Source organism: Anguilla rostrata, chromosome 17, assembly GCF_018555375.3.
Source record: "Anguilla rostrata isolate EN2019 chromosome 17, ASM1855537v3, whole genome shotgun sequence".
NCBI classification, from domain to species: domain Eukaryota; kingdom Metazoa; phylum Chordata; class Actinopteri; order Anguilliformes; family Anguillidae; genus Anguilla; species Anguilla rostrata.
Window position 1 is genome coordinate 8,210,147 of NC_057949.1, and position 19,708 is coordinate 8,229,854.

Sequence of the window (19,708 nt, forward strand, 5' to 3'; positions counted from 1 at the left end):
ATTTGGGCAAGGCCTCTTTGTTCAAGTAACGGCAAATCTTAATGCTACAACATACAATCGCATTCTAGATGATTCTGTGCTTTCCCAATAGTTTGGGGAAGCTGTCTGCGAGCCAGGCCATATTGCCCAATCAGTGCTTGATTGCACTAATGCTCTTCTGGCTGAATGGAATCAAATCCCTTCAGCAATGCTCCAATCTGTAGTATAAAGCCTTCCCATAAGAGTGGAGGTTGTTTTATCAGAAAATGGTGGACCAACTCCATATTAATGCCCATAATTTTGGATGAAATGTTGAATGTCAGGTGTCCACATATTTCTGGCCACATAGTGTAGCATGAGTAGACAAATCATGGGTGGGAGGAGTCACTGATAATGTGTTGTGTTCTGTTAAGACCACTGGTATAAGTTATGGGAGGTGAAGGCCTGCGAGTGCCTAAGCAGTCTTGACAATCTTTTGCATGCCTTCATGCTCCTGTACAGTACAGTGGCCGTACCAGACTGCGATGCAACCTGTTAAAAAGCTCTCAGTAGCACAGCGATAAAACTTAAAGAGTGTTGGCGCTTGGTCCATTTCCTGAGTCTCCTAAGAAATTATACACTAAACCCCAATCAAATGTGTGTGGTTCTGTTGTAACAAAGCCGTATAAATATTATATTGTGTGCAGGTATTGACGAAAGGGGATATCTTTAGTGCTGAATCCACATTAGCCCATTTCTTGGTTCCTATTGGTCATTTTAGATGGAGATCGCAGTTACAGTTACACAGTTGGCTGGAGCCAAAAAATAACAAACCCTCATGCTACACACCAGTATGCCTTGTTCTGTAATGCTAAACATAACAATACAGATGGATCCGTCATCTCAGAAATCCTGAGTGGTTCTTTTCTGGTAGCTTCTTTTCTTCTAGCACATCAAAGTAAGTTAGAATCAGCTTAACTATTTCAAGCAGTTGAAGCTAGGCACAGCAAATGTATTATACAGTGAGGGTGACACAACGCTTGAGAAGGAGTGGATGCTGTCAATGGCAGTGTGAGGACGAGTTTAACCAACCTGAAGACTGCTTAGGTACAGCTATGTGACCACTGTCAGAATTCAATTCTGCCATATTTTGCACAATAGGCTGATTTGTTCTGAATTTTCAAAATACATTTTTTGTATTTTTATAGATGTTCCATTCTCTGTTCTCAAGGGTTCATTGGCCAGAATCATCACAATTATATTTACATCAAGTTTGCAGCTGTACAGGTATACAATCTATAAACCCACAAGTGATACAAACAATAAAGAACATAAATGTTTTCCAAAAAGGCAAGTGATACTGTTCTTTGGGGTTTTCAGTGCTATTTCTCTGATTTCCTTTATCATTACTTCTGACATAGGTCACCAGGTTAAACCAAATCTCTGAACTGATTAGTGCTAATAAAGTTCTCAATGGAGAGATGAATGCAATGAACATTTTTCCAAAACTTTATGAACCAAGTCAACACAGGTGAGTTTATGTTGGCAGTTGCTGAATTTGCCAGACTTTGTTTGAGCAGACAAAGTAATGTTGATCGAATCCAGGCTAAAAAATCTATTTTGCGTCTGTGGATTATTCATGTAAAGGCAGGCACCTCAAATTTAAAATCCCATTGGTTTATATAGGGGCTTATTTTTGGAATACTCACCACCAGATTACCGATGACCAGGACCGTGATGTAGAAAACTACGCACACGGCCAGGCCAGCCACCTCCATGCAGTCCCACATGGTCTCAATCCACTCCCCACAGAGGATGCGGAAGACCAGCATGAAGGAGTGGAAAAAGTCGTGCATGTGCCAGCGCGGCAGCTCGCAGTCCTGGGCGATCTTGCACACGCAGTCCCTGTAGCTCTTACCGAACAGCTGCACGCCCACCATGGCGAAGGTTGTGACCGTTACGGCCAGCACCAGGGTGACCTTGCCAAGGGCACCCACCGAGTTCCTCATGATTTTTATGAGCATATTGAAGGCAGGCCACGACTCCCCCAGCCTAAAGATACGCAGCTGCCATCCAACACAGGAAAGCATGAAAAACAACACAAAACGGAACGGAGCACTTCATCAGATCTGTCATGAGATATTAAAAGGCTGATCATGATAGTAGCATGTAATAGGACACCACTTAAGCCTTTACCCTACCAGCAGTTATAAGCATGACACACATTGTTAATCCAGGATTGGATTCCAGAAATATTTTTCCCTACTGTTGACTAACTAACAATTATATTGTTACGTTCTTCACATGCACTGTTCAGCAGTTACCAAAATGAACTCTCGAAACTGTGTTGGTAAAGAAAACCAGAATGCTTACAGTACATTTATATCTATCTTATTTATATTGTATTTTATATCCCAGATGTTGCTAGGATACTCTGAACAGTCAAAGGGAAAAGGGTAAAATGTCAAGCCTTGAGATTAGCCTTACCAAACGGAATGACCTGAGCACAGACAGGCCCTCAACATCAGCCAGACCCAGCTCCAGCAGGCTCAGAGTGGCAATAATGCTGTCGAAAATGTTCCACCCAACCTGGAAATAATAGTATGGGTCCATGGCAATGATTTTGACGACCATCTCAGCAGCGAAGATCAAAGTGAAAACCTAGGAGAAGAAATGGATAGGTCTGACCAAGATTGATTTTATTTACTCCCCATCCAGAATGTCTCAATTAATAAATTGTTATCCTGCTCATTGCTGCAAGCACCTTTACCAGCTCGGCAGAGTACAGGCAATGACTCAGTCTCCCCCGAAACACGTGATAGCTCTTGCCGCTTCTTTTCACTACACAGGACCAGTTAGAACCAGAACCAGATAGGCACAGATAGCACATAAGATAAGATATAAGATATAAGATAGCACAGCCGTTGAATCAGAGGAGGACACTTCCTGCATAATCTCTGGTGGCAGACAGGATGCTACAGGCTGAATGAATGGTACAGTCTTTCCCCCTGACTAAAATCCATCAATTCAGATTTCATCCACATCTACAGAACATTCACAGAATCACATTATTAAATAATGGAAATGCCGACGTGCTTAAAGTAGTTTAGTGCTTAAAACTTCTATCTGTGTCCTTGTCATCTGTTGTAGTTTCTCAGAGCTTTTTTTGTTCGTAAAAATACATTTGAAACATATTCTTGACCATGAGTGGTAATCACATTATTCACCCATCAGTAATTTTAAATGAAGTATACAAGCCAAAAAAGAAATATTAATAATAATTTTAATTTAATCAATAATATTAATTTTCATTTTATGTAAAAAAAAAAATGCTGGTTAAAAAATGTTCAAGCTGATTATAAAATTACCGACAGTAAGACGTATTAATTTAGAAAATGTGATGCTGTACTCATAACTTACCAAACTTTTAATGGCAAAAACAATAAATCACCATTAATGACCAATCGAAAGGTTCTTGAACAGGAGTATCCTGCTTATCTTTTCCTAGAGGGGCATTAGTTCTAATAGGTGGAGATCTATATTTTAAAAAAACCTTCCATCGATAGGTCTTTTTTTTTAGCAGTTAGCAAGCTTCACGTTGCAGTTGGTAATGGTTAAATGGGCACTTGGTCCACGAGGAATAATTTCTCTCTCTACAAAGCCATTTCTCTGATGAGAGCCAACGTCTTACCAGGTTTCCAAAACTCAGAAGTTCCTCGTGCTCCGGCGACATGGGGTAACACTCCAAAGCCATGAACACAGTGTTGATGATTACGCAGATGGTGATGAATAAGTCCATGAATGGGTCCATCACCACAAAGTGCACCCATTTTTTAAAGACGATCCACGGACCACAACAGTCCCATTTCAGGAAAATGTTGGCACACTTGTAGCACCCCGGTGGTCTCTTGGTCTCCTCAAGCTCTGTCGAAACATAGAAACTGGTCCACGATATGCTTACATTTAGGCGCTTAGGGCATTATGCAGTGGCTTACCTAAAAGCAACCATGCAGATTTAGGCAGCAAACAGCACTGATACCAAGTTTTCAGTCACAATCAGGGCAGGAAACAAACTTTTTCATCTGCTGGCCACGGTGGCTAGTGCATCCAAAAATTCACAAACCAATTTCACTGTCTTAAAAAACAGCTAGACGTTTAGAGGAAAACAGAAAAAGTTATGGTGGTAAACTTACCAGCCACAGATAAAACTTACCAGCATTTGGCTGCTAGCAGGTTGATTTATGAGAGGCATCAATTTTAAAGCGCTTCGGATAAAAGCGCTATATAAATGCAGTCCATTTACCATTTACCATTTCCCACCCTGGTCATAATCATTAGTTGTAGTGTTACTGTATGGTGTAAAAGGTTAATAAGCCTTGATTTACCTTTGATCTCTTTGCTGGCCCCACTAACCTCACGAGAGGCTCTTTTACGCAGGCTTGGTTTGTCCAGTTCAAGCAAACTGGGCCTTGTACTGGACATCTCCTCTTTCTCATTCTTCTTCTCCATTCCCTGCAGATTCACACGGCGGAAAATCAACTACGGTGTATGGCATGCTTAGTCCAATAAGAAGAGGGACAGTAGACTTGCCTAGAAGTACACTCGACTATAGGGTATCCCCTAATTGTGGGGAACATTCTTTCCTGGCCATGCCTCCCAGGCTCTGTTCACCTTATGCAAATTCATGCTCTGACCTCCCATAGAAGCATAATGGCACCGTTTTTGTACCATTGAGTTTCTGTGAATCAATTCTGTGAAATAATCAGCTAATCTGGGAACTAAGTTTTTTTATTTTTTATTTTATATTTATTTTAAAAACAGCGACTGGACGTTTTCCGTGGTCCACGAACCTGCGCCTCCCGCTTCTTCAGCTGCCTCAGAATCCTCTGGTACTCCTTTTCGTTTTCCCGGGCCTCCGAAATGGCAGCTGCGTTCTGCTCTGCGTACGCCATGGCCACCACGGCCAGGACGAGGTTGATGAGATAGAAGCCGACCAAGATGGCGACGGCGAAGAGGGGCATGAAGGACTGTCCCGCTGCGCGCATTGTCTGCACAAGGTAAGGTGAGGAGACAGGAGCTGGAGTTAGGAAGCCAGGGGTTCCTAGCGAGTGTTTTGGCTCATTGTAAGTAGCATTGGGCTTATTTTTCTGTGGCTTCCCTTGTAGGCTTGGGCTTTGGTTTGTAATAAGCTCGCTTGTGTATCCAAGCAGGTAAACCGCAGAAATGTTTAAAGGTTTTAAATAGAAATCAGACAGTCTTGAAACCCTATGTGCACTTCACATTCAGTGTACACAGAGGATTTGCGAAATCTGGAGTTGGTCATCTTGGTTCCACACTGCTCACATACTGCACGTTCTTTCACCACACCACATCCCTACCAGTAGGGGCGCTATCTGTCCCACCATAGTCTAGTTGTACATTATAAGCAATGCATCTGACTGAACTAAACAAGCGTTCCTCGTCTAGGGCCTGTGATATTTCATATCCACAAGACTTTGCTTTCTTAGCTTCCAGCTTGGATTTTTAAAAGTTTTTTGGCATGACTCAAGCCAGGTCAAAAAAAAGAAAAAGAAAAGATATTATCACAAGTTCCCCCTGTTGTCCACCAGAGGCCACCTGTTTCCCTTTCCTTGTGTCTCTGTGTCTCATCTGTGTTGACTGCTTGTAATTATAGGACTGTTGGTTCTTGTTAGTCTTCACGTTTTGGTGATTGTGTATTTCACAGTGTATTTAAGTTCCCTGTGCCGGTAGTCTCTTTGCTGGGTCTTTGTGTGAACTTGCCCAGTTCTTTGTCAGCCCTTTGTGTTTCTAGCCTCTTGAACATTTTCCCCCCAGTGTTTTCTTGTGTTCTCCATTTTACTGTTTTTTTCCCCCTTGTGATTTTCTTGTATTTTTTATGCTAAAATTTAAAGTAAAGACTTTTTGCTTTTTGTCCAACATTAAGTTATGCAGAGATACTGGTTGAATCTAGGCCTTGGTTATGGTGGGTTTGTCATGTGTAAGTGCGTGGGTACCAGCTGAAACAGATTCTCCCAGAAGTCCCGTGTCATAAGACGGAAGAGAGCCAGGAAAGCCAAGCCGAAGTTATCGTAGCTTGTGTAGCCATAGTTTGGGTTTGGTCCAGCCTTCATACACGTGTAGCCCTCTGGGCAAATTCTATTAAAAAGGAAATTGTGAATAATTTGTTGAAATAGAATCATCCCATTCTACCATTACCCACCTCCCCAAACACTGTAACTCAACAGACATAGCCAGATATTTAATAGTTGTTTGGGTGATTAAAATGAATTTACTTTATTGAAAACATGCTATGGTTTAAATGAGCCTGTGACTGGGTTTTAGTTTTCAAAATATTTAACTTTGGTAACAAGGGCCCAAAGGAAAATTGTTATTTTAAAAACTCGTAAAAATCTACAAATCCAGAACATTTCAAACATGCGACTGAGTATAATTTGTATGATATCCACCTCAAAAATTGACCTACCCAGCATCAGAGCTGTTTCCACAAAGAAGAGCGTCCAAGTGTCCAGGAAAATAGTAGTAGTTCTCTATAAATGAAACACAACATAGGTATAAGTGACAAGGTATACAATTACTTTACCACTTATTTACTTAACCACAATAAAAGTTTACGCATCTTTACTTTTCCAAGCCATAATTTATTGTATTTAAAACTAATTTTGGCATGGGCCACTTGTAATTTCTTTCACATATGGTGAAATGGTCAATTAAACAAAATGTGCAAAAAAACTTTAATGTAGGTGTTCAGATTTGAGAATAGCATACAATTGTAACTAGACTGGATGATCGCAGCCGCTGTTGTTACAGCAACACTGGAATAACAGCATGCATCCAGAACCTCTCCAGTGTTCATACTCTGAAAATAAACACCTTGGCTGTTCATGTAGACATCGAAGTCGATTGAGTCGGGGCCATCCGTAGTGTAGCCGGAGGGGGAAGTGGCATAATTGGTCTCATTTATAGGCCACACGATGCACTTCTGGCGCAGGCTGCCCATGAAGAGCTGCAACGCAATGAGGGCGAGGACACTGAGGCAGAAGATGATGAAGAACATCACGCCAGCCAGCTTTTTCGCCGACTGGATCAGGGCCCCCGTGAAGATTTTCAGAGCTGAGCCCCACAAGAAACACAAAAAAGAAGAAGGGGTTAAAACCACAGTTCATGTTTTGACCAATTGCAGGTAAGTAGACTGACAGAAGTAATTTAATGTCACATCAGGGGTTTCTGATGCAACCCTAAATGAATATTTGCAAATTTGCGTGAACCCAACACCTCACTCACACACGTGCCTCGTGCCTAACAACGCCGTTTAGCCGTGACTATATTGGCAATATACCACAGCCTCTCATGCCTCATTGCATTATTATAGCTGGGTTGCTCTGATACTTGGCATGTCATAAATTATATTCACATATTTTAAAAAGACAAAAAAATACAAAAAAAAAAAAAATTTTCCCCCAAAGTTTTTGGGCAACCCCATCCTCAAACCAGGCGACCCCACAAGGGGTCACAACCCATAGTTTGGGAACCCCTGCTTTACACTGTGACTACATAAGTACTTACAGTGTAACTACTGTAAATAAACACGAAGTCACAGAAGGTTGAACAAGCTGTATGTCCATATTTTAACACTAACCAGCGCTAACTAGTTCTTTTTTTAAACTAGTAATGCATAACAATGTTTATTAACTTCTGTAGTAACAGTGGCACCACACAGGTATTACAGTCACTTGATATTAAATGTGAATCATTTTCTTTCATATTTTTGTTACAAAATTTCCCCCTCATTGGGAACAAATTCCACAGTCGCAGATGAACAGTGTGGAAGTATGGTTTTTCTTCATTCTTTTAATGTTTTTACATTTCTTCTTATTAAAGATTGTACTGATCAAGAATATATTTAAATGTATGTGATTATGGGATGATCTCTGAAGAACAATAGGTATTCTGTGTTATGTCTATTTGTAACTAAAGAAAGACAGTGGTCTCCTTGTACACTGATGCATACTACCTAGAAAATCTTTGAACCCCAGTTGCAGGAGGGAAAATTGTAAACATTTACTTAGTGGAATTTTGTAAGTAACTTCTGTTGGGAAACAGTCTTGTGCAGAAGACCTTTGAGTTACAAGAGAAGAGAAAGGATACTGACCTAGAAAGAACTGATTTGCTATATCTAGTAAATGTATAGATTATATTCTATTAAAATGAATGAATGAAAATCAAATCACGGCAACGGTAATGATATAAACATAGTTTGTTAGAATATGGTGGCGTGTATATGAGTCAATATTTCAGTTGGATTACAGCATGTAGTGAATGCATGTAAAGTGCATGTACTTTGGAACTGGAAGATGGAACAATTGTTAACCATGAGGACAAATACTTGTTATTCAAGTCATGCATATACATTCCTCTGTAAGTGTGTGCAGTGAAATATTTATTAGTGATTAAAATGGAAGATAATAGTTATTGGTAAACTAACTGATGAAACATAAGTTTGACCTAGGCTGGGATTGGTTATTTTAAAGGGAAGATACATCAGGGTAGGAGGAGATGTGGTTGTATAAAAAGGATGTAAAACATAATGCAAGGTAGCTCTCTATGTGTCTTTATGGTACTGGAGATCTCCCGTAGGCCTACGTACATTAAAAGGATTATTGATTGAAGAGAATAAAAAGGTTATTAGAAGAAATCATAATTTCTAGTCTTTATTCTTGTATCACCGACTCACCCACCGAACCTGAGAAGGGATTTTCCTCCACAACAGCCATGATTTAGTGCACGTCTATGTGATCAAAAGTCTATTTGGTCACAAATTTAAGTTTGAAAAAAAAAAGTTTAAGTTTATTTAAAAACCTAAAATATTTATTGGTAACACTTGTTGGGAATGGTCCTTCAGAAGCTCCTTCCTGCCTGTACATAACACCTTCATAACCCCTTCATAGATGCTTATGTCAGTCACCATAAATGGGTATATTGTGTCATTTCACAACTGACACAGTAAGCAACATACATCATATGCCCTTTTCTGGTATAAACATTGCAACTGAGACATTCCTATGGAGTGCATAGTAAGGTCCTATGTTGTGTTTATGAAAGAGTTATATAGCCCTTATGAAGAACAATTCATAGAAGCGGTCACCAATTATTTCTCTTTTTTGTTTTTTTTTGGAGCCATAACACCCATATGGCAGCATCTTTGCAATCCATCACTGATCTTGCCATTAGAACAAAACAAAAAAAAGGTGCTTGGAGGTTGGAGGTGTATATGACCCACCAGGGCTTTCCAGTGTTTGAAGCACGCGGAACATCCGGAGGGCAGCGAGATTGGGTAGGTCGATGAATTCGTTGGCGTACCTGCGAACACAGTCAAAAGCGATCAACACCGCGAGCAGACCTAAGTCCCATGCAAGTTTGGTACTCTGGTTCTCATTCTTCCCCTCCAATCAGGGACTGGTTCAAACGTGACCCCCCTGGTGAATGTAATCTCTGGCCAGAAAAGGGTTGTCGTATGGTTGTTCAAGTATGTCAAATTAATATTTGACCCTGGACTGGCAACAGTTCAGAGGAATGAAAACAATCTGTTCTCAAATCAAACAGCCCAGACATAACCGTTTACATAAAAGGTGGACTGCAGCTGCTGCTGTGGTAAGTAATATGGTTTTGGTTGGGGGGGTTATGTTAGTGTAAAAGGCAGGAGGGCAGATGTACATGTGCCCTGAACTTTCACCTTTCACCTAATCCTAACAGTGCCCCTGATGGGCTGGCTGACCAACAATGAGGTGTGACAGGCAGTTAACCTTTCTCAAGGGTACAGCAGTGTCCTGCCTGGGGGTCTAGGCCACAACCTTTAGGCTACAAGGCCATTTATTTAAACCATTATACTGCACTGCCCACAGACAGGTGGGTAACAGTGTAGGAACCACTGGTGTACCTGACGAGGGTCATCTGGCTCAAACACTCACTCTAATACTCTAATACTCACGCCATTGTAATCAGAAGGAAATCCAGCCAGTTCCATGGATCATGCAGGTATGTAAAGTGGCCCACACAGAAGCCTCGAGACAGCACTTTGAGTACTGCCTCAAAGGTAAAAATACCAGTAAATACATACCTGTAACAAAAGAGGGGATCATAGGTCAAACTGGGGTTGTTTTACCACAAGGCACAATAATCTCATGTGATCTCACTTTGCGATGGACTTAGAGGCGAGTTATGCATGTTTTATCACATGGGTGTCAAACTCCAGTTCTGGAGGGACAGTATGTAGGGCAGTTCACAGAAGTCTGCCTCTTATCAGACCCCCAAAGTAAAACAAACTGTTTATCACACCTGCTGACTCCCTGTCAGCACAGTAAAGAGGCCATGCTCAGTTGCAAAACATCCTACTGGATCAGCATTATGTGAACCTTCATGTTCTCCATGATACTATGTAATCCTGTGTTGTATTGTTGGAAACAATTTGCCTCACACCCAACTTCCCACAGGCAATTTTTTTCTATTCTCAATGAACACTTTTTATGTTTTAATGATGTTTTAACCCCCGATCAAATCCAATGTGCTGGAGTTCGGAGCAAAAGAAAAGAAAAAAGAAAAAAAGTGTCACTGTCCCAATACTTTTGCATTTAACTGTGTCTTGCTGCATTTGTAATGAAAACATTTTTCTTTTGTTTGGACATAAGTAAATCCAGGCTATTGCTTTTTCCACAGTTTGTAGAACATGCATTCAGTCTGTAAAATTATCGATATGGAAACTCACTCTGCATGTCTGTTTAACCAAGCTGTGGGATAGGAGACTGACAGCCACAGAGTGTGTAACACAATAGTTAGCATGATGAACACACGAAAAATTGTAATTTAGAGTTATGGAAAACTTTCAAATGATACAAGACATTGGGAGAACGTGAAGTGATTTGACAGTTCTTCACATTTAAAACTGCTGCTTGAAAAGAAAAAAAGTAAACTTAAAAGAGTTATCCAGCAGGAACTACATTAGTTAAATAACAACACATAAAAACAACAAATTGTGATGCGATGAGTACACTTTGCTGGCTGAATCTGCATGCAGCTCTGGCCTGGAATAAATATCAAATTTGCCATTAATTCATTAATTCTGATTTACCCAAAAAACTGTTTTTTTTTTGTGAACTCCACCAAATGCTGAAGATTTTTAAAAAACTAACATTTACATTGAACTGTGATTCAATCTAAAGGAAAAATGTCACCTGAAGGCACATCTCAGATTTCACAATGACTAAAAAGCAGCATAATTTTGATTTTGACAATGAAGGATATGAATGTATGTGGACTCTGATGGCTCCTCTTCTAAGAATGTTGAAAGGGCTCAGAAGATAGCAGGCAGGTTCAGCATTAAACCTGAAGATTGTATTCCCTTTGTTGATGACAATAAAGGTCTGCAGGGGGAGAAAGAATAGAGGGAGGGGGAGAAAAGTAGGAGGGAGGACAGATAGAAAAGGGAGGGAGAGATTTGGCGACATGTTATGTAGCATAACGTCACTTGAGTAACAAATTCAATGAGTAATGCTTTGGTACCAGGAAACAAATAACTCGCCAAACAAATAACAAGAACCACTGGCAGTGCCCACGTCAAGCAAGCACAAGGCAGGAGGCTTCAAGATTTAGCAACAAAGGGAATAACTTGGGCAACTCAAAAACAGGAGATAATGAGGAACAAGTGAAAGCAATAATCACAAATAATGGTTCAATTATCAGTAATATTGGTAAATAAAGATTAGCCCTCTGCTGCCCTCTGAAGTCGAGCACAGACCATGACAGCAGCAACAAACGGGAGTCAGGCTGTTTGTGTGTAAACATCAAACTGAACCAAGAAAATGAATGATTAGTGCCATTAATAATTTAAATAACTGTTTTAGATTGAAAAAAGGTGTTGAAATCTGAAATGAACAAAGAGGTAAATCTTCTCCTCAGATAATCCATTTTTTGCCAAATATCTAAACCAGTTTTATTGTAGATGTGGTCATGATGATACTGCATGTGATAAAGTACTATATGTAATCCTACCATTGATTATGCTCCTATTATGTTTAATGAGAGTGAGGTTGCAGCTGGTTTTGCAAAGAATTAGGCCCAATACGACCCCTGGGCCTGAAGCTCTGAGAGAGAGGATGCTCAAGGGCTGCGTCTTTCAATGCAAGTCTGTTTTTGCCAAATTGTTTCAGTAAATCAGTAAATGATTTCAGGCCAGTCACTTTGACTAGCATTCTGAGCAAGTGTAGGAAAAGGGTCAGTCAGTCATCAGGAGCGGTCAAATCACTGGTGACGCAACTCTTACATTAATTATTACAGTTACCAAACATCTGCAGATGTCTTGAAGTCATGCCAGAGTTTTATTCCAAGATTTTAGTTCACCATTTAATACAATGAGAACACGCATCCCCCTGCAGAGGCTTTCTAATGTTGCTCTCAATGGCCAGGTTGTTTTATGGCTTAAAAACCTCCTTTAATAAACCAACGAGTGACCAACCCGCACTTTAGAAACAAATGAAACAAATTCTAAATGGCATGATGCGCGGGCTACTCAAAGTGTTCATAAAAACAGAAAGACGATGGCCTCTGTTGGATGTTCAGCAGGGAACGCTGATACACTATATTATATTTATTGTCCACAATAAAGGGCAGGAAAGGAACTATGTTGCCAAGATACTTATGATATAATTTTGTTTTGTTTTGAATGCGTGTTCCCGTCTTTCTGTTTTTAAAAACCTTCTTTCTCATCAGCCCGAGAGAGGGTCTGTTCGTGGCCTTAACAGTTTTGAGCACATGTGCACCCTAGGGTTGCGTCCTGTCACCAATTACTGTTCACCATCTGCGCCAATGACGTTGCATTGATTGGGTTACTACAAGGGCAGCACACAGATAAGAACCAACATATTTTAACCAGATTGATACATTGCTCAGTTGGTGTTCAAACAGTGCTCTTGTCTTAAATGGCAACAAGACCAAGAAATTGATCATTAGTAACCATACATTTGCATTCTGCTTAAGTTAAATTAAATTTAATGGCCTCCCTGTAGAAACAGTGGATGATTTTAAGTGCAATATTTAGGCCCTTTATTATAAAGTAGACTGAGCTTTACACCTAACTGAATATATTTTCAAGAAGGTTAAGCAACGTCCACATCTTTTGAGAAATCTGGACAGCTTTTCAGTAGGCAGCTAATTGTTTTATAAAAGTATCATTGAAAGAGTTCTTTCCCATAATATCTCTGCTTGGTATGACATTCTTGGGACTAAGACCAGGGCTAGACTGTGGAAGATGGTGAATATGGCAGGTAATATCACAGGGAACGCATAGACATCTGTCTGAGATGTGTTATGTAACAGGCATAGCATGTGTATGAATGTATCACGTAACAGGCAGGAAGCCCAGCAAATCTTGGGGGATTCCTCACATCTGTTTTTTGTTGAATTTGGCAAGCTTCCTTCTGGGATGCGTTATAGGATACCCTGGGTCACAAATGATCTTTTTTAAAGAATTGCTTCAGCCCACATGCAGTTTCCTTGATGAATTATTAATTTACTAACCCCTACCCCCTCACTCCAAGCACTTGGATAACTGGTGTACTTGAAGCTCTGTTATCTTATGTTTTGTGTTGTTCCTCTACGAACCTGTCCATTTTCCGCCGTGGTCTGAAGATGCATCTATCCTACCTTGATCTTCTAGCAGATTTATATTACTCTTGTATCTTCATCCAGCACTTATATTGCACTAGTATTGTTATCTTGATGTTGTAGGTCTATCATATCTTGTCATGACTCATTTTAGTTTGACTTGTCATAACTTTCTGTCCTAGACTATGCTTACTGTATGAACTGTACTTGATATTGATAGCTATGAAAAACTGTTACATATTAGAGTATTATACCTTATTGGACCTGTGCTTTGTAATTGTCCAATGACCTTCAGTATGACCTTACTGCACATCACTTTGGATAAAAGCGTCTGCCAAATGAATGTAATGCAAGACAAATATCCAGAATAATAAATAATATGGACATAAAGTTTCTATTCTATGACTGAAACTTAACTTTATGTATATATTGGCTCATGTGAGTCATATTTGGCTGAGTTTTCAAATCCACACTTAGATTGTTTTGTCATGGTATATTTACATCTGAGAGTTTGGTTCATTATATTGCAATAATAAATTGAATGTGTGAACTGGAAATGACAACAGGTCTACAAACAGGCCCTGGGAATTACTGGTAGACTGGGGTTTTGCTAATATCTCAGCAATAGAGGCCCAGTCTAGCCCACTGAGGACTGCGGCCTTCCCAGTACTCTACACGTGGGTCACTGGGCGTGGCCTACAGGCCCTACTTTCTGTGCTTTGTAGAAAGGATCCAGGTCCTCCAGGGGAACGTTGAGCAGCTCGGGCGGCGGGTCTCCGTAGATGAACGGCAGGCTCTTGCCCGCCTCCAGGTCACTGCTGGGCTTGGGCAGGTCCTCCTCGGCCACCTCTGCGTTCTTCGTCCCCTCCGTCTGCACATTTTTCTCAGCCAGCTTCTCGATCTCCGCCAGCGACTCCGGGGTGAAGCGGCGAAACACGTCGGTCCCTGTGGGAGGGAGCAGGCCGGCCATCTCGACATTCTGCCGTGCGATAGATGTGACCAGGTCACGGTCTCTCAGGAGTGACCTGGAAAGACAGGAAGGGAGGAGGGAGAGGGAGAGAGAGAGAGAGAGACAGAAAGGGAGGGATGAGAGGGGCAGAGAGAGAGTGAGAGAGAGCAAGGGGGGGGGTGAGAGCGAGAGGGGTAGGGGGGAGAGAGCAAGAGGGGTTGAGAGAGGGGGGAGAGGGGCAGGCCTTTAAGCAGTCTTTTATTGGCACCGCCTTTGTAGTTAAGTCAAAATGTCCAAGACATTTCAATAAACATATTAAATCACAACTCCCCACCCCCATACATATATGCAAGCCACACCCTCCTTTAGCTTCCATTAAAAAGACAAAACTAAGAGTTCTTGAACTACTGCACAGTACATCTCACAGTCTCCAAATATCAACAATATTCTCCAAGGTTGAGACCATTTTATAATAGCAGAGGGGGGGTGAGAGAGCAAGAGGGGCGGAGAGAGAGGAAGAGAGGGGGGCGAGAGAGCGAGAGGGGGAGATAGAGAGGGAGAGGTGGAGAGAGGAAGTGGGAGGAGAGGGGGGAGAGAGGGGGAGAGTGAGAGAGACGGGGGGGGGGGGGGTAATGAGGCGGTAAACACGCAGCACAGACAAGCGATGACTCCCAAAAACAAAACTGGTACGCTGTTCACCAGTGACTTCAAGCAGCCCCCGTAAATCCCACTCTAATTCTAATGGTCACAAGTCCTTTCACACTCACAGTTTTGTATTGACCACACATTTTGTTATACCCTTACTGTAAATACCTGCTGAATAATGGTACTGGCGCTCCAGGGTATTTCTACATGCTATCTCTGTCCCCTTCGCTGTAGCAATCACACTCCAAGATATTTTGCTCCTTGTTTAAACTTCTTGTGACACTGGGGACATTCACTCTTGACCATCTCTCTAAGTGCAAACTGCAATTGTTCAAGTTCAACAGATGAAAGATCGTTAGTGCACACGCTTCCTTTTGTGATATGCATGCCAAAATGTGCCTGAAGATCAACATCATACTGCATGCCTGCAATGATCCACATGCTCAAATTACAGCCCTCGCACACACTGATTTATATCATAGATATTATAACATCAGAAGCATTTTAATGGCTGAGAGTACCGCTCTCTATGGACTGCTCTTTAGGAACCACTCTGATTATGCCCTTGGATGATATTCATAATTAGCTGATTCATAGTCGCTTGTCTGTTTTCCCTTGCATCTTGAACCAATACACAGACGTCACGATCGAGGAGTATGCACTTTTCACCGCAGTTGCCCGTAGTCGATGTCTTTTCCTCAGAGAAGTCTTCAGACTTAGATACTAAAGCTCCTGAAAATTTGTCCAAAATTTTGCCCCAACTACCCACCCCCCCCAAAGCCTCACCCCTTCAAAGTTGCTTAATTAAACCAAAAACCACACCTGTGTGGAAGCACCTGTCTTTAATGTACTTTGTCATCCTTCATTTACTCCCTCATTTTCTTTAGAATCATGTTTGCAATTAAAGTAATATCTATTGCCCAGATATTATATATTAATGCATAAAATAATAAAATAAAATAATGTAATAACCTATGTATCTTCTGCAATTCAAACAATAAAAAAAGACATAAATGCAGATGCAATTAGGGTGAAATTAAACTGCAAAACATGGCCAATAAACATCAAAGAAGCTGCCATGTTCTAATATCATTAGACTATCAACTGCAGGATTTGCAATTAAAAGCAATGAAAATGTCTTAAGGGTCATTATAAAATAAGAATATGAGCTAAATAATTAGAGTATGATTTTCTCTATATTTATGAAGCCGTGATGACTACACTGTGAACTCCATGTGTGTTTACTTCAAAGATTAAACAGACAGCTGCACGTATGTGCTGTCCTATAAGTCTGCACGCACACACGCATGCCTGCACACACGCAATCAAACACGCATTCACACACACATGCACGAAAACACGCATTCACACACACATGCACGAAAACACGCATTCACACGCACATGCATGCAAACACGCATTCGCACACATGCAAACAAATTTGCTGTAGAAGTTTAGAATCCCCGAAAACTGGATAAAGCACAGCCTTCAGACAGCAGAGGAGCATGTAACCAGCTGCTTTAAAGATGCACGAGACGACACGTCCAGCGCATGTTAAAAACAGACGCTATGCACTCACAGCTTGCGAAGACGCGTCGAAAGGTCCTCGGCATCCTTCGCTGGTGCCTCCCGGTTCTCGACCCACAGGTCCAGCAAGGATTTGCTTTTGGGACGCATGACCGCAGGACACCGCTGTACTGGACGAGAGAGCTTCACTCAGTTCACCCTCCGCTGCACTTTGAAGGCCCCCTCCTCTGTCCATTACTCCTTTAAAGAGGAACAGCCCCTCAGACTGTGATGAAAATGCAGAGAGCCCTGCCAGTTCTGCTCGGTTCCCGTCCAGATTGTAGGCATTCCGTTTGGACAAAGAAACGCTCCCCTCCCCCTCTTTTGGGGTTCACTCCTTGCAAGGAGGATTCTGAAACTCCCCCATTCGGCAGTTGCTTCAGGGATACAGTTTAAATGAGATTTTTTAGACTGTTCTCGCACATTTGAAATGTTTACATTTAGTGGCAGTGCTGTGAGGACATGTAAAGGCCTGTATCAGCATAAAACATTTTGCGGGAAATATTTTAAGATAGTCTTGTCACAGATTGTTGTTATCAGCAGCACAGCCAGGGAAGGCTTCGAATTTTGAACCAACAAACTTCGGAACAAATTAAATTATTGGTAGGGGGTGTGGAGCTGCTTATTGATGGTTATGGGGATGGTGGGGGGGGGATGCTCATTTTTCTGGTGATAATTTTCCATGTATCTTTGTAAACTTTAGAGCGTTTGGGGGGGGGCAGTGGTTTTCGGGCTGGGGGGCTGGTGCTTCAAATCAATGATTCAGCAATCAACTTCATAGTTTATACGTATCTATACCATTTCAGGGAGTAGGGGGATCAAATTCAAAGCCTCCTGGATATGTCTTTGATTGTTAATTTGTATTCAGTTAACAGAAAAGTGTAGACCCCTTTTTTGTATGATCAATAAATTATGTCATGTATTGTAGACAACACATTTATATGCTGATTTTTTAGCTGCTGTTATTGGCATGACAGCTCTTGCCAATTAGAGCAGTGTCACTGTTCATTATTTGCTTGCAGTGTGACTGACTTTTTTGAGCTGCTTGTAATTGAGGTTCGATATTGTTCGACAAATCCAAATATTTTGGGATGAGTATTTATTGAATAGCTCCTTCGTAATCCATTATGGGAATTTGGTAATTGGTATTCAATTGAAATCATCCATATAAAATGATCAAAATAATGTACTTACTCGCTTTAATCCAATCTGCTTCATGTCTGAAAATCAGTTTGTGGGAAACACAGACACAAATATAGACAAACACAGGCAGATGCATATGTAACATGTACAGGGTCATAGAATTACTCAGATTCAGAAACAACAGTCTCGCCAAAATAACCAAGACACCATTAGAATAAATGCTTTGTTCACTGCAAGACATGTTCTCATTTCCTGCACTCAGACACACGCATGCACACACACACACACACACACACACACACAAGTATGCTTGCATGCGCACGCACTCTAGCACACATGCATGCGACGCGCACACACAATAACAAAATATGGACACACAATGTACTGTTCTCTTCCTCTTTGTCACCCCTGACTAACCCATTTCTGGGATTGTTTCACAGACTAAATTACTATAATTATTGTATAATTTCACAAAATTGAGGGCTGAACACAAATCCCCAAAGTGGGCTGAGTTTGCACTTTAAGACTAACATTTAATTGATAATAAATTTTAGGCATGAAGTGTGCAAGAAATGTTGAAATGCAACCTTCCTTACCCCAAGATGGAGTAATGGTAAAGCACATTCATGTGAGTGCAAATTGAAGTTCATTTGAGATTTATGTATCACAGGTGCGCAAGATGTAGATACATCACTTTAAACCAGCTAACACAAAGCGTTCTCACAATGTTGCTGCCATGTAATGGCATAGCTATAACATTGACAAAACATTCCAGTAACATTGTGAGAACATTTTGTGTTAGCTGGGGAACAACAGTGGACGAAATCACATCCTTCAGGGTCATGAGATCCATGCACTCTTTCAAACTACATGGCAAAATGCCACAATATAGGTGCACAGGGCAGTCCAAGCTACACATGAGCAACATTGTTATGTCATGATGACTGGGTCTAAGTGCTTCAGGACAACCCAAGTATGAAAATCAAAAGCATTAAAACTGATTAAAGGGGAGAGTCAGATTCATAGATGATTTCAGCATATTAACACAGAACAATCAGGAAACAGCATCACATACTGTCCAGAGACAATCAAAACAATTTAAATGAACTTGATCAAAATGATGATTCTGTTGACATTTGAGCATTGTTAACAGTGTACATACTCACCCTCGTAATGCTAAATCTAACTCAAAACATTCAGTGAGACAGGAATCATTGAGCCATTTTGAAACTTTCCCCACAAGCGATGGATAAAGTTGCAAAATGGCTCACTGGTTCTTGTATCACTGAATGTTTTCACTCTGAAAGTATGAAATACAGTGACCATCATTTGCATAAATGGACAAAAAATAAATATTCATGAGTTCAAATATTTGGATATTATACCGGATCCCCACCCTTAGTTTCAAGAAGCATATAAAATGATGGCTCATACATTGAAATATAGCTTCGCTAACTTTAGATATACAAGGAACTCTCCCAGTTGAAGTGTCCAAGACACTTCAGCTATTATTTTCAGATTTTTTCCAACTGCATGTCATGTTGGTTACAAGCAAGCAAAACAGCACTGAAACCACTAGAGTTTCTACAAACAAGCTCTCAAAATTTTTTGATTGGAAATCACGACATTATCACCACTGCTATAAACTTTCCAGATTTACAGTCAATGTGACAACCTCACTATGATCTCAGATGTTTAGCATTTAAGATGATCCATAATGCTGCTCCTCCACTCCTGAAGGCCTTTGTTCAACTCTGTTTTGAGAATTTGAGC

General features: G+C 40.9%; 1 protein-coding gene across 2 annotated transcripts in view; it reads right to left on the bottom strand.

The window, feature by feature from the left end:
- Nucleotides 1-17,027, bottom strand: part of LOC135243571 (sodium channel protein type 4 subunit alpha B-like) — a 30,342-nt gene extending 13,315 nt beyond the window's left edge. For both annotated transcript variants that reach the window (XM_064315504.1, XM_064315505.1), the window contains exons 1-14: nt 16,806-17,027; nt 14,342-14,657; nt 11,274-11,393; nt 10,739-10,830; nt 9,965-10,093; nt 9,257-9,336; nt 6,850-7,089; nt 6,443-6,506; nt 5,973-6,114; nt 4,809-5,006; nt 4,344-4,470; nt 3,650-3,882; nt 2,446-2,619; nt 1,668-2,024 (exon numbers count right to left, since the gene is read on the bottom strand). In XM_064315504.1, the coding sequence (XP_064171574.1) occupies nt 1,668-2,024; nt 2,446-2,619; nt 3,650-3,882; nt 4,344-4,470; nt 4,809-5,006; nt 5,973-6,114; nt 6,443-6,506; nt 6,850-7,089; nt 9,257-9,336; nt 9,965-10,093; nt 10,739-10,830; nt 11,274-11,393; nt 14,342-14,657; nt 16,806-16,903 (2,370 nt within the window). In that variant the 5' untranslated portion in view covers nt 16,904-17,027. The remainder of the gene's footprint in view (nt 1-1,667; nt 2,025-2,445; nt 2,620-3,649; nt 3,883-4,343; nt 4,471-4,808; nt 5,007-5,972; nt 6,115-6,442; nt 6,507-6,849; nt 7,090-9,256; nt 9,337-9,964; nt 10,094-10,738; nt 10,831-11,273; nt 11,394-14,341; nt 14,658-16,805) is intronic.
- Nucleotides 17,028-19,708: the final 2,681 nt, after the last annotated feature.